Genomic DNA, 15,550 nt, shown 5'->3' with positions numbered 1-15,550 from the left:
CTCACACAACTTAAACTGTCTTATAAAAATCCTTTCTCCTACAGCAGGACAATCACTGCTTACAGATATCATCTTTCTTAAACTAGAATATGTGCCCCCCCCTTCCATGTCTTCATTCTAGCAACAACCTTCAGATTTGTCCTTCTAGCCAATGACAGAATCCATCACTGATCTACTGTAAGCATTTTATTGGCTGCTGTATAAATCAGAATCGTAACAGCTTTCAGCACACTTATCTTGAAAACTGTTATCTTATGGCACTGCCCACCACTTACATCCTTGCTCTGTATATAGTCTTCCAGGAATTCAAGACAATGATATTACAATGACAAGACCTAGACTAAATACTTGCATCAAGAATAAGAGAAAAATCCTTCTGCAAAAGAGATCCGGCAAACTGGAATCATCTCACTGCAGAAGTTAGATCACAGCATACAGTCACAGTGACTTCAAAACTACGCACATTCAGCAGGACTGGGTATGCAAATCAGTTCGGGATACATAACTGTCAGACCTACTTATGCTGTACAACTACAAACTTGACTGCTAATGCCTCTTAAGATGCCAATACTCCACGATTGCCAAGATAATGTTTAATTCAATTTAGAACTTATAAAGAAGAATATATATATATATATATATATATATATATATATATATATATATAATATATAAAATGTGTGTGTGTTTAAAGCAATTGCCTATTTGCCTATGCTCCTGATTTCTAAGACCATGTTTAATTCTGATTAGAATTTAAATATACTACAGTGATATTGCCTATTTGACTATGCTCCAGATTTCTAAGTCGATGTTTAATTCTGATCAGAGTTTTGTAAGTATACTACACTTTTTTAAATCATGCTGAGTATCCTGACATTTTTCTGTCTTCTGTCATTACATATATATACTCCTTGTGTACTTTCTGCTACTACACTATCCACTGTATTTGTGCTCAGGTCTTGGCTGAAAAGAGTCAGACCACAAGCCCATCCAACTGGTTAAAAACTGCAAAATAAATAAACTAACAGTACAGCTTATAAATATGCTGACTTTGCAGATTAGGTTTCATCACTCACTGGCATCCATGTCTGTTATTTAACATAAGTTTGGGCCATTTCAATCATTCTGCAGTGGGATGTTCTATAGTTCAAAAAGGCAACAACATACATGTATTTATTTTTACATTTGCTGTTCTGCAACATAAATTACATATGATGTCACTTTGTGTATACCATGTCTTTTTTTTAATAAAACGGCACATTTACTGCTACAGCTTTCACATTTTTTGTGCAGTTATCTTAAACATGTTGCATATGCTTGCTAATTTTGTAAAAAGACTTACCCTCCTAAAATAACAGTCATAACATATAAATAAAAGAAATACAATTACAACTTTAACATACTGACATACTCACATTATCAGCTGTACAGGAGATTCAGAAATTAAAGGTCATATTCTATGTAGTGATCCTCAAGTACACTGTCAAAACACTTTTTTCAGAAAAATATTTTAGGTATATTTGGTCGTGTGGTGTAGTGGGGCTAAAGCCCCAAAAATGCCCTGGAAGGACTGGCCAGGGGATGATGGCAAAAAGTGACTGACATCGGCTTAATCAATTTGGGTGAAAAGAAGGCAGTTCCTCTAGCTAAATTGGCAATACCTGCAGGAATGCAGGTGTATTGCAGGTATAGCGTAAAGTCTAGCATGCTTGCACTACAGTGTGCTGCTTTGTTCAGAAAGTTGTGCATGCACTTCCTAAAGGCAGCGACTGCAGAGCTCACAAAGCTTCTGGGGTGGGTAAATATAGGGCAGTCTGCATGATTGGCAAACCGTCCTGCTCTCAAACAACTGAGCAGCCTCCAATGTGGAATGGATGGATCCAATTGACTGCATGAAGGGGAGAGGAGCTGATCCTGTGGCCTAGCAAAATAAATAAAACAAAAAGAGAGAGATACCACAGTTTTAAAACAAATCATATCTATTAAAAAAAAAAGAAAAACTTCAAAACCACTATTTTCTTAGCTTACTAACAATTAAGAGCACAGTAACACAGCCCAGTGTATTGAGAGAGAAAAAAACAGTTGGTGGTTAGAACACAGGAAATGAGCTCAACTGTTTAGAATTTCCTTTTGTCCATACAGCAGTTTTCCATCCCTCAAGCACACACAACTCAAATGCTGTCAGCATCACAAAAGAAAATAAAAGCAGGCATAACTTAGAAGGCATTCACATCCTGCTAACATTATAGCTGTGCACTGTAAACATTCTGTCTCTTAAGAAATCAAAAGGCTTTGCAAGGTATGATTCCTTTTACCTTACATGAAGTACCCTGCATCAATACAAAATTACATATGCTTCTGGAAGTCTTTCAGAACTTGATATTAATACAAGAGAAGTGACACTCACAAATTTAGTTTGCAAGGCACTTTCTGTTCAGTAATAAGCAGCTCAACCTGTTGCATTCTTCTACAGACATTTCTGCAAAGGAATGATGAAACCACAAAAGATGTATGCCTTTAGTTAAAAAGTCAGCCAAATCAAGAGAGATGGGAAGATTTATACAATCTGTTTAAAGTCAGACACTTTTTAAATCTATTTTTTGTTCTCTTGAAGACTCTGGCAACCGGAACCTCTCAAACTCTCGGCCACACTTCTAGCTGGAGGTGTTGACTCTTATACTGTATCAGATGTGGGCAGAATTTTCAGATACGTACTCCAAGACACTTTCAGCTCTACAGATGCAAATTCTTAGGCTGATACATTATGAATTTTAGCAACACAGTCATTACATTTGATCTCTTTTATTTGCCTGTATTTGGCCAGTTTGTTCGTAGATTCAACAAAATCTCCACATCTTGTGGTGCTAATTTGTAAATTCCCACTTCATTCAAAGCTGCCGTGATAGAAGGTTGCTGGATGTCACCATCTTCAAGTCCATGTTCTGCAGAAGACTGAAGAAAGTCCTTTAGAAGTAGTGCACACCCCACATTCAGTGTCAGGAGGATACATGCTTCCTTTATACTGGAAAAGTTTAAGAATAATTGACACATTTACTCATACAATAAAAAAAGGAATACTTTTTTTTATAAAAGTGTTTTTTCATAAATTTTACAACTACCATAAAATATCAGATTATTTACTCTTAAATGTATCAGTGTGGTTAAGCTTCTACCATTGCAAATTTATCAGCACTGTATTTATGCTACAGGGACACAAACTTCAACTACTAATGCTAAACAAAATAGATATTTTTTAAACTAGGAAGTTCATTTCAATAACATTTCATTATGTAATGAAATCTGCTTTTGCCTTCTTTTTAAGTAAAGTTGAACAAAATGTCCTTTAGTAAAATGTTGGAGAAATCACCATAAATACCAAAACTTTTAAACAACTAAACAGCTGCAATACTTGCAAAAAAAAAATCTGTGTGCGCAATGCCTCTCAACTGTTCAGATTTTACCTCATATTTTTGGTCTGCTCCTCATAAAATCTGTGGTTTTCTAGCAAATCACTGTGAACTGAAGTCACTAAATAATGAATTGTTCATCATATTGATCACTGCTGCACAGCCTTATCTATATGGATTATATCCAGTCAAGGATATAAAACCCAGCTTCAGATCATCTTCCATGCACCAACACTGTCAGGCAGCTTGAGCTGAGCTGACTAAAAGACAAGTTTGGGTGCAAAGACTGTCACAGCTTTACTGCTGCCGAAGAGTATGCTCTTCTCAGATTTCCGGAGATTGATGGTCGGCTTGTGCTTTCCTTTGCTGGGAAAATAGGTTGGGGGGGAAATATTTAATTTTCTTAATTTTGTTGACATTTTACTTTCTTCTTCAAGAAAGTTATTTTAATGCTAGGAGTGCTGTGTTTTGATGTACTGTCTCGAGACTGTAATGTACTTTTAAATAGAGCACTTATTTTTTCTGTCAGTTTAAAAGTAGTGTAAAGTAACTGAAAACATTTTTTTCTGTTGAGAAACTGTTTATTTGCTTTTATGAGGCTAGCATACTGTTTTAAAGTGTGTTTTTCTGTTTTTTTTTTTTTGTAAGGAAAGCAACTTTTGTGCACTTGTAGTGTTTACTGTCAATTGCTGCTCGTCTTCCGTGGGAAAGAGGCATCATTTTTAGCTTGACCATCGAACAGAATACGGGTTCCATGGTCATCCTTCTTCCAGCCACAAAGTTAAGCAAACAGCCTTTGCCACCACAACAGTCTAACAGATTACCTCAGCCGCAGGTGGGTGACTGCCATTTGTTGTACCTCAGACCACTCACATTTCTGGATTCCTGTAGTGTAGTACCCACAGCCAACTATGGCTTAGTAGTTAGTCCTGTCCTCTGCAGCTGTTGGTGTCCTCTCAGTGGGCCACTCTTTTGGTCCTGGTACAGGGAGCAGGTAGGATTTCTCTGTTGTGTCAGAATGCTGTGCCCATCCCTGGGGAAGCAGTTGCTGCCAGTAGTAACATGGTTGATCCCATTTTTCCCATCAAAAAAAACCCAGAAAACCATGCATGTATCTTCTCCTCCTGAAATTTCTCTGGATAACAGTAGTTTACTGAGTCAGGCTCAGGGTTTAATTCAGGCTATTAATCCTTCTTGTAAAGTAGTTTCTGGTAAAAGGAGGCAGGATTCCTCTTTTCCTGAACAGCTTCACATTTCTGAATCTGAACAGGAAGCTGCAGGGAGAGATACATGTCAGATGTCTGAATTCAGACTCATTCACTCTCCCTGTTCGGGGGCTGTCTCTCTGAGACTATTGCTAGAATGTCCCAGTATTTTCAGTGTGAAAACACTGAGGTCTTTCAGTCCCTCAGAAAATACTACAAGTTGTTAAAGAAAAAATTTCCAGAACTTACACCCATTCCTCCTGTTCTGTCTGCTTTAGAGGATGCGTGTTTTACTGCCTGCAGTTTTCCTGATAGTCAGCTGCCCCTAGAAAGGCATGTATACAATTCCTCAGTCCTTGAAATTTTTATACACTATTCCCAAACCTGACTCAGTAGCTATAGTTTTAATTGATTCCACTGCTACTAAGCGCTTAGTTAATTCCAATCCTACTTTTTCTGATAAAGATGGGGGGATTATTGATAGGTATGGAATAAAAGTGTACACTTCTGCAATTTTGATTTTCAGAATTTTAAACTGTCAAGCTCACGTTAAAATTTGTTCTGACAGTGAAAGTATGAGAAATACTTTGCTTTAAATAATAGTTTTTTGTACTGCGTAAGTCACTACTCATCGCAGTGTGTGTATGATTCTGTTGACACTTTTCAGAGCTACAGACACTGGTGCTGTTTTGAGGTGGTTAGCATGACGGTATTCTCAGAACCTCCAAGATGAAGCTAAAATGGGATTTTAAATTCCCTCTTGGATAATGACTTGGCCCTTCTGCTGCAGACACCATCAAAAGTGTGATGCAATGGGCAAGCTGACCAGGGAATCTCCAAGATTTTCAGCCCTCTGTTTCCAAATTGTCCAACTGATTTTTTTATCTCCTCAACCAATTTGGCAAAAAACAGAATAAAAAGTCTTAAAAAAGTCAGGTAAACAGACGTTTATAAAGAAAAGGCAGGGGGGTTCCAAAAATAAGTCTTGAATATCCAAAACCAACAACAATCAAACAAGTATGAATGACTATTCAAGTGAAGTCTGAAGCTCCATTTTTCTCTTTAGCAACAGATTGTTTCAGACAAACAGGTTCTGAAAAATCATTCAAAGTTATAGAGGGCAGTGGGAGGAAATTCCTCCTTTTCAGGAGGTCATTCCTCATCCTCCAGATCAGACTCCTTTACTTCCACCTGTTCTTCATCACATGCTATCCCAACAAGTGATAGAACCAGTCCCTCCTTCCTAGATGGGGAAGGATTTTTATTCAAGGATGCTCCTAGTGCCAAAAAAAGAAAATGCTTGGAGAGCAATTCTGGATTTTTCTGTCCTAAACCTGTTTGTGACCGAGCCCAAATTCAAAATGATGTCACTTCACAACCTATTACCCTCTTCTTCCTCATTCAAGTTTCTAAGTAATGCAAAACTTAAAAAATGCTTATCACCACATCCCTATTCATCCAGGCTTCAGATGATTCTTAAGGTTTTGTGTGTCTGGATCACATTATCAGTTCTCTGCCTTACTCTCTAGATTATAAATTGTACCAAGAGTGCTCTCAAAGTGTTTAGCTCCAGTTATAGCTCATTGCAGACTACACGGTATCTGCATTTTCCACATTTGGACAACTCACTTATCTTTGCAAATCTTTTTCAAAGAGTCAGGAATCTCTCTCATGGGTGCAGGATCACTTACACAAACTGGGATTCCAAGAGAATACTCAAAAGTCTTTCTGGACTCCTTCAGAGCTATGGAGTTTAGGTGGGAAGTTAGCATAATGGTTAAGGTATTTACCTCACATACACAAGGTGCAAGGTTTGAATATCACATGGGGTAAATGGCTAGGCTTAAAAAGATCCACAAGGACAGTTAGCCTACTAGTAGTAATCTTACCTAATTCTAATCTACCTATCAAATGGGATTGTGCTCCTGGGATGTCAACTAGACACCTCACTTCAAACAGCTTTTCTTCCACAAGAAAAAAAAAATAGATCTTTACTTAGATCCATTTCTAAGGGTTTCCACTGAGACTTCGGTCACCACGAGGGAATATCTCAGGGGTCTCTTGGCATCTATGATCCTCATGATACCCCTGACCTGACGTGACTCCACATGAGAAAGATATAGTGGCATCTGAAATCTCCTTGGTCCCAGAATCAACATCCTTTATCTTTTCAAATCCCAGTACTGGAGTTTGTTAGAAGAGAAATCTTTTTTTTTTTTTTTTGGGAGGGGGGGAGACAACAGATATCCTTCAATCCAGGTCTCCCTATCTCCCTCCCTGCTCCAAAATAGTCAGTCACCACAGATGCTTTGAACTTTGCTTGGGAAGCAGTTTCTGGATAGATAAAACTGCAAGGGATGTGGGACACCAAGGACAGATGCAAGCACATAAATATCAAGGAGACACTTCCTCTGATCAAAGCAAACTCCCTGAACCATCTTTAGTCCCTAGAGTCTCTTCAAATGTTCACAGATAATACCACAGTAATTTGGTATATCAACAAATCAAGGGAGAACCAGGTTGTAACCCCTTTTGTAGACTAGTCATGTTAGCTTAGAATATGGTTTCACAGCACAATCTCACTCTACATGCATCCTACATTCTATCAGAGCAAACCTGTGGGGCACAAAAGCTGAGCAGGACTAGGGTAGACCCTCACAAATGGAAACTAGATCAGTGGGGTCTTCCAAGAATCGATCCATCTGAGGGCAGACCATCAAGTAGATGACCTTGCCTCCTCTTTGAACAATCAATTGGCAAACTTCTGTTACAGGGCTCCATGCAAGTAGGCCTGGAAGACATATACCGTTTCTTTTCCTTCAACAGGAATGTTCCTGTATGCTTTTCCACCCTTTCTACTAATATCCAGGGTACTTCTGAAGATGCAGAAGGAATTCCCCACGATCATTGTGATGATTCCCTTCTGGCCCAGGCAAGCATGGTTCTCCCTTCTTCAGGAAATGGCAAATGCAATTACCAAAAGCTTCCTCACAGACTGGATCTACTCATGTTTGATACAACCAAACATCAATCATCTTCAGTTGATTGTCTGGATGATAGGGTCTTAATTCCTTTTAGACACCTGTTTACCGAGGACATGCAGCAGGTACTAATGGAGGCAAGAAAGCCTGCTACTAGACAATTGTATATTAGTGAATGGCACCAACTAGAAAATGTTTCCAACACCACCACCACCACCCAATTCAGGACTAATTGTTCTCTGGTTTTACAATATCTGTATGAGTTACTACCTATGGCCTTTCTTATTCCTCTATCAAGGTTCATTTAATCAATTTCAGCATGTCTGCTTGTGGATCCTCCTCTTTCAATGCAGTCTCATGTAAAAATGTTCTTGAAAGGGTTTTTGCATAAAAGTCCTTCAAGAAAACTGGTGGGACCTCCCTGGGATCTTAATTTTGTGTTTTGCTCCATTTGAACTAGCTAATCTGGCTGACTTTAGGATCGTAACATGGAAAACAGTTTTAATGATTGCTCTGACCTGTGCAAGAAGGGTTTCCAAGTTAGAAGAACTTATGATGAGTCAACCCTAGCTCATTTTCTATTGAGACAGGGTTTCTTTGAGAACTAATCCTTCTTTTATGTCTAAAATGGTATCTGAGTTTACTTTAAGCCAAACTATCCATCCCCGTTTTCTTTCTCAAACCTAAAAATAAGGGATAAAAGGATACTCTAATACCTTAGATGTGCACAGACAACTCCAGTGCTATCTTGACAGAACTAAATCTTTCAGATCTTCAAATGAATTGTTGACTTCTTGTGAAGGTAAGAAGGGACAACCTGTGTCAAAAAAATACTATTTCCAAATGGTTGTCTAAGGCTAAAACTATTCCAGGCAGGCTCAAGGCCCAACTTTGCCAAGACTTTGTCTTCACTGGCTTTTTGGAAGGGGTTGGATTCTAGAAGCTGCTACTTGATTCTCTGTACATTTTGTAAAGCACTACAACCTTGATTCTTGCTCTAGTTCCAGTCTAGCTTTGCTGGGACCATTCTCCAGGGGGCTCTTGGGATCTTCTCCTCTGACCTTCAAATGTAGCCAAATGTAGTTAGCTAAGATAATCTAGGCATATGGTGAAGACTTCTGCAGCAGTGATCAATTTCATGAACATAGTACAGATGTCCAAGTTGAGCTTACTGTATCATAGATGTTTGAATGATCACTGTTGCAGTAACTGCTCCCTCCCCTCCCTACACCCCCTTTGTTTTTTGATGTGTTTTTTACGCCAGGGTGTGGACATTTATTTCTGTTGTTCCTAGCATTATTCTTTCATGGCTCAGCCTCCCTCTCTCTGATGGCAGGAAAGTTCTAAAGGACTTCACGCCCAAACTTGTCTTTTAGTCAGCTCAGTTGGAGCTGCCTGACAGCTTGGGCATGTGGAAGGCGCCCTGAAGCTTTGGAAGCTGTTGGTCTGTTATATCCCTGGCAGGATATAATCCATATGCTACTGCAGCAGTGATCACTCAAACATCTACTGTTATGGTAAGTTCAGCTTACACACCTGTACTTTTTCCGAATTCATACCCTTCATAAAATGCATACCAATGCAAATCCTGTTATTCTAGCAAGTTTCTAGTTTAGAAGATCAATATTTAAAACCTGTAGGTTCATAGGATGATACAAGGCTACTGGCCCAGAGGCCCTTATAAGCCTAGCCGAGAATTTCACCCATGTTCCTTCAAAGTCAGCACCTGTTTCCCCTGTCCCTTACTGGGGCCTTTTTCTCCCCTTATTTTAAGCTTTGACCAGATTTCTTGTTCATGAAGTTGAGAGGTATGTTTTGTGTGTGTGTGTGTGTGTGTGTGTGTGTGTGTGTGTGTGTGTGTGTGTGTGTGTGTGTGTGTGTGTGTGTGTGTGTGTGTGTGTGTGTGTGTGTGTGTGTCTATGTGTGTGTCTGTGTGAGAGAGAGAAAGAGACGAGACCACAATGCATAATATACAAGTAAAATTAAATCAAAAGTTCAGAAACTTTGGTAAAAAAAACTAACATACGCATACACAGTGTACATGTTCTACTTACCATAACAGTAGATGTCAGACAGCACTTATGCTTTTGCACTTCTTATATTTGGATCCTCAGGACTGACAAAAATTGCCAGCCTATCTTAAGAAGTTTCTTAGCCTTGTGTACTAGTCCACTCTGCCAGCCACACACTGGCTACCTGTCATGAGTCTTAGTGCTGTGTCTAGCTTCCAGGTCACAGCAGGAGATTCAAGTACTATCACAACTATAGACGTAACAGTTTTACTGACTGTATGCTGCATGTCTTACAAAGCCACATTACATAAGCAGCTCTTAAAAATGATGTACCCTTTTCCTGAAAATCAAGTACCTAAATTGCTTCCACATCTATTTACCAGCCCTCACTGCAGAACCAACACATGTCGTATCATCTTTATTACATCTACCACAAAACATTCATTCCATCACACACAACTCAGCATATCTCCAGGAGAATACACATCCAGGCCTAACTGCATAACACAAAATGACATCCAAATGAGAATCTTAAATATAGCCCTAACAATGGGGGGGGTAAACCGAATTAATACTACAGAGGCAGAAATGATGTCAATCATCTGCTGTTATGGTGAGTGGAACATATATTACTAAATCACAGAAGGAAACTCCCACCAACACTTCCTAAATGGCCATCGCAGCCAGGCCCATCAAGCATCTACTAGCAGTTCAACAGGAAATGTCAGCAGGAGTGCAGAGGTGCCAAATTCACTGCTTCAAAAACTCTGTCTTAAAAGACTATGTTGCAGATTTTAACTACAAAAATGAAACAGAATTTGTTATCTTAACCTAAAGAGCCTCCAATGTCTTGGCAATTAAAGTTGATCAGATTTTCTAATAGCTTGGGCTAAAAATACTGCACAAAGCTGTCTTCTGGGATCCATAAAGTTGACCAATCTCTCCCCTGGCTATTGATATAAGCAGGGTGGTAACCAAGCTTTACATTCAGAATAATACTATAAAACACAATACCACAGACTTTTCAACACGTAGTCAACAAACCACTCTACCCCATGAAGGCTATGTAAGAAGGAAAACCCTTCAAAGCCTGAATTCAGAAAAAACAGAATAAATGCCAGAGAAACAGTCTTCCAGGACAAAACCACAAAGAAATAAAATAGGCTGTATGAAATGGGAATCAGACTACTTTTTTTTTAAAATCATCTCTGAACTTCCTGTTTGTGTAGAGAACACACAAAACCTCTTCGATCACAGGTCCCTCTCTCTGAGTTTAAAAAGTATAAAAGTGCATACTTGCTTCTAATCTCTTATTTTGTTGCAGAAGTGCTAGAGTTATCTGCAGTTCTGAAAAAAAGGAATGTGTGGCAAGTCTTCAAGCCTAACATAAGAAGGAATAATTAATTCATGTTTTTTTTTTTTGGATGAAGCAAAGCTGTCACAAAGTTAATCTTACACTTGCAGCACAGACCTGCGACATACCAGGACAGAAATTATGACTAAAATTACACAAGATTCATTCCACCTCAGAGTATACTGCTCATTCAAATAAAACACTAGAAGGTACAGAAACAGCTCTGCCTAAACATACAGATCAGTTGCTAGATCAAGGGAGGAAGTTAGTGGATTGAGGGAGCATTTAAGGTCACTTCATATAGGATGTATTCCTCAGAAGGGAGGACTAAACATTTGGAAAAAAGGTTAACAGACAGAAGACCAAAAAAAAATAGTCTTCCTCAGCCTCAACTGAAGAAGGAAACCTCGAATGACAGAACATTGTTCCGAAGCTGTCAAATAACCTCTTTGTCAAACAAGCAAAGAATTGGCAGCTTCTGAACATCAAAACAAAAAGACAGTTACTGACGAAAGTTGGTGCCATAGACCACTTATTGTCATTGGTTAAAAAGCACAGTTGCAGTGAAACCTGATGAGCTGCTTGTTAATCTAGTCGTTAGTGCCCTAGCTTGAGAGCTAAGGTATTAGTGGGTCAGTTTTCCTTAGATGCCTTAATTTTACTTTAATGTCATACACCCAAAGGCATTTGATAGGATTGCTGCAGCAAAGACACACTCAGTCTCTAGTTAGTCTCTTGCTGTCCTTTATTTTACTACTTATTTAGGTATTTACTTATGGTGGCAGGAGTAAGACAGTGATGTGGGAGGTAGATATCAGCTTTACATTACTGTTTATGGATTTACTTATGGTTGGGTTTACGGTCTGCACTTCTTTACAAGCTTACTGATGGTCTGAAGCTGATAATTCTTTGCCTGTTGGGTAAACAGGATATTCAACAGGTTCGATGCATAGTCCAATCATTCGAGGTTCCCTGCTTTGATGGAAATTTAGGAAGCCAAAAAAAATCTAAAGCTTACCAGCAGCCATGTGTGAAAAGAGGGTACAAGATGTTTGGAATATATTATTGAAAAGCTATCTGCATCGAGTAGTATTCCTGCTGAAGACATTTTTACAAAGAGCTCACAGGACTCTCTCTCTCCCTCAACATCCAAGGACAAGTAGACTCTTCTTTCTATGTTGTTATACCCCAAAAGATAAGGTTCCTTCTAAAATATGATCCCCAGAAAAACTCATGGAAGTGATAAACACTAGAGTTTCATCAGAAACTAGAAAGAGAAGAGTTACCTTTTCAACAGTCATTTAACTCTGCAGTCAGGAAAAATCAAATTCTGGCTTTTATATCTCATGCAACTAAAGGTGGATCTGTGAAGTCAGATCAGGGGGCATTTTATACAACCAAGGCTGTAGGATCAAAAATGAAACCGGTACTGCAAAATTTTCCTGAAGACACAGTGTATTTGAGGAACATATATGAAGGAACACCTATGAACTGTAGCAAGCAGAAGTGTACGCAGCTCTGATGGGGAGACAGAAAGCTGCATTTGTTGCAGGTAAATGAAGAGGAATGATTGCCCATACAGTCAATAATTATCATGTAACCACTCTTATTTCTTGGGCAGGAGCAAAACTCAAACAGGTAGTATAAAAATTCACCTGAAGACAAAGTGCATTTGGGAAACATACCTGAAGAAATAGCATCTACAAATACCAATATGCAGCAGAACAAGCATCTGAACCATTTTATTATTTTCTGCAAAAAGGATAACAAAACAAATGCAGCATTTTCTAATATAGAGGATTAAGATCGGCTTGCCGATCATAACACGATTATTAGGTGTTCAAGACATGGACGCCAAGAAATTCGCTTTGCTCTCGAGGTGAATCTTGGCATCCACAGCAAGAACATGTGATACAATGTCATAATCAGTAAGACTATCATAATTCTTTGTAGAGCATGGAGCTTCATCTGCTCCAATTAGTTAAAGGGGAAAAAAAAAGCTAAGTGTTTGTTACCTTTCAAAGCTGTAAATCACATATAAATATAAAAGGAAAAAAAATTATAAAGGTTTTTCTTTTCAAGCATTAGCCATATATAGTTTAACAATTATACAGTTTAACAAATATTCAATTTAACATTACACAAATTGCTTGTCCTGCCTTCCCTGAAATTTCACTCTTCCTGCTGAACATTATTCTGTATGTATTGTTCCTACAGATTCCACTTCTATGTAGTTTCCTCCTTCCTTTTCTAAAAAAATTCCACCTCCAGTTCTGTTATAAGGCAAACAAATGGGAAAGAGGACACACCTATCTGGTTTCTCTATTCAATGTTTCAGACAGGAACTTTCTCACTTTTATTTTGCAATTCTGTTGCAGTTGATTTTGATTTCCATTTTCTAGTAGTTTCTTTTCTGACAGCCAAATGCATTAAACTCAGAAGGACCTTACTACAACTAGGCAATTCATTTTCTACATGCCAGCTCTTGTATTTTCTAAACATCTTTATTGAATTATCACTTGTGACACAGACAAATTTACATTTACATCAAACCATATTAACAATTGCAAATTTACAAACATTATAGAATATATAAAAGTGTATGTGATATATAATCCATGCAACATTACATAAATTATTCAACTCTTGCCTTCTTTTTCTGCACGTATTGCTCCCACAATTTCCATTTTTTCTGTGTAATTCACGCCTACCCTTTTCTAAAGATCCCACTTCCTGTTCTTTTCCTCTGTTACAATATTCACTACCTCAGGTATAGTTGATTTTGATTCTGATTTTCTAGTAACTGCTTTTTTTGGCACCCACCAGAATTAAACTCAACAAGACCTTACTATGTCTAAGCAATTCAGATCCTGTATCCTACCACAAAACTGTTTCCTTAATTACACTCATTTGCTCACCCAGTATTCCTGACATTAGCATAATGGTTAAGGTCCTCACCTCATAAACACGAGGTATACGGTTTGAGTCTGACCTCAGGTTACTGGCTAGGCTTAAATTTGCCCTTCAGGACAGTTAGCCTAGTATTCACCTATGCCATGCTTAGAGGCTGGTATAATGGTTAAGGTGTTTAACTCACAGACAAGAGGTACAGTGTTTGATTCTCACCTTTGGGAGGAAAACTGGCTAGGATTAGAATGGCCCATTAAGGCAACTAAGCCTAGTAATTCGCAACGAACTACGAACCATGAATGTTTGAAGTCTGTCAGCTCATTACACTCCCAAAACACATGTTCCCAGTAAGCTCTTTCTTCCCTATCACACCTCCAACATTTTCTATCTACTTGAGAAAACATTCTTTGAAGTCTGTTTATGGTATAAAAGTATCTATGAAAAAATACTAGATCTTCTAGACTTTGTTGCATTTTTGGGAGCCATACATATGTCTTCCCATTATTTCTTTGTAAACTAAATATAATCTCTCTTCCTAATCTTTTCTGACCACTTCTGATTGATTCCTATAGTTATCATGCAATATTTTATATGCCCTACTATTTATAATTTTTTTAAACAGCAACTTCAGTTTTAGATTCACTCAACCAGTGGAGGTCTTTCATTTAAGATTTCCCTATCCCTTTCTCTTTTGTCTATACTATGATATCAATCCCTGATGTGAAAGGTGATCATTAGCCCGCAACCAAATGTCCTCATGATCATTCCCCATTCTATTACCTTTGCTTTTCTTATTTGTTCCAAATACCTTGGTCCCTTAGCCAGCTTCCTCCAGTAAATTCCAGTTTCCTCTTGTCTATTCTCTGTACCCCTAACTGATGTCATCCCTACTGGCGGAATCTCCTCCTTTCCTGTGTTGGTTTAGTTCTTAGTACACTTTCTGCTACTTTATGAATATAACATTCTGTATGACTCTTGTTATTCTCCTTAAGGATCTGCATACAAAATCCCATTCTTTCCTTATTTCCTGAATTACCCCATGCTTCATTATCATTCCTTTCCACTTGGAATTGTAGCTTTCTGCTTGTTTTATATACAAAAGCCTTAACAGTGTAGCTCTAATATATCTCTTAAAATCAGGTAATACTGAACTTCCTTGTTCTGTTGGGAGGATCAACTTATCCCACTTGGCTCTTGCCCTCTTCTCCTCCAAAATAAAACACTTCTGCTCTATTAATTACTGTCCACAACTTCTCCTCTGGCTGATAAAAATATGCCTGACCCATGTATAAAACTAAAAGGACAAACAATTTTACTGCTTGTATCTTGCTATTATTCATATCCATAGGCATGCACTTCCAGTTTCTCAGTTTTTTGTATCGTCTTTTGTTTAGTCTCTTCCTACATATCCTTAGCTACCATAACAAAATCTTTTTTTAATCCTTACTCCTAAATTCATTTTCACGTACCATAAATATGGATATTGCTGGACCAATTCACATGAGGGTATATAGTTTACAGTTGTAATCTTTGTTTTATCTTCATTAATTTTATATCCCCAAAAACAGGAACTGTCTCAGAACAGTTCACAACACTGAGATGTCCTTTCCCGGTTATATCAAGTGCAAAATAATGATATCTGCAAATAAAACCTACTTTTCCTGAACACCATACCGATTAT

At 38.2% G+C, this 15,550-nt stretch overlaps 1 protein-coding gene across 2 annotated transcripts in view; it reads right to left on the bottom strand.

Annotated features, from left to right (window-relative positions):
- Positions 1–1,221: 1,221 nt before the first annotated feature.
- The window catches only part of RINT1 (RAD50 interactor 1), a 625,783-nt gene continuing 611,454 nt past the window's right edge, over positions 1,222–15,550 (bottom strand). For both annotated transcript variants that reach the window (XM_044088530.1, XM_044088531.1), the window contains one exon: positions 1,222–3,022. In XM_044088530.1, the coding sequence (XP_043944465.1) occupies positions 2,803–3,022 (220 nt within the window). In that variant the 3' untranslated portion in view covers positions 1,222–2,802. The remainder of the gene's footprint in view (positions 3,023–15,550) is intronic.

The sequence above is a fragment of the Protopterus annectens genome, chromosome 11.part0 (assembly GCF_019279795.1).
Source record: "Protopterus annectens isolate FY-2018-M chromosome 11.part0, PAN1.0, whole genome shotgun sequence".
NCBI classification, from domain to species: Eukaryota; Metazoa; Chordata; order Ceratodontiformes; family Protopteridae; genus Protopterus; species Protopterus annectens.
The sequence above is the reverse complement of the archived record's forward strand: the minus strand, read 5'-3'. Positions and strand labels throughout refer to the sequence as shown.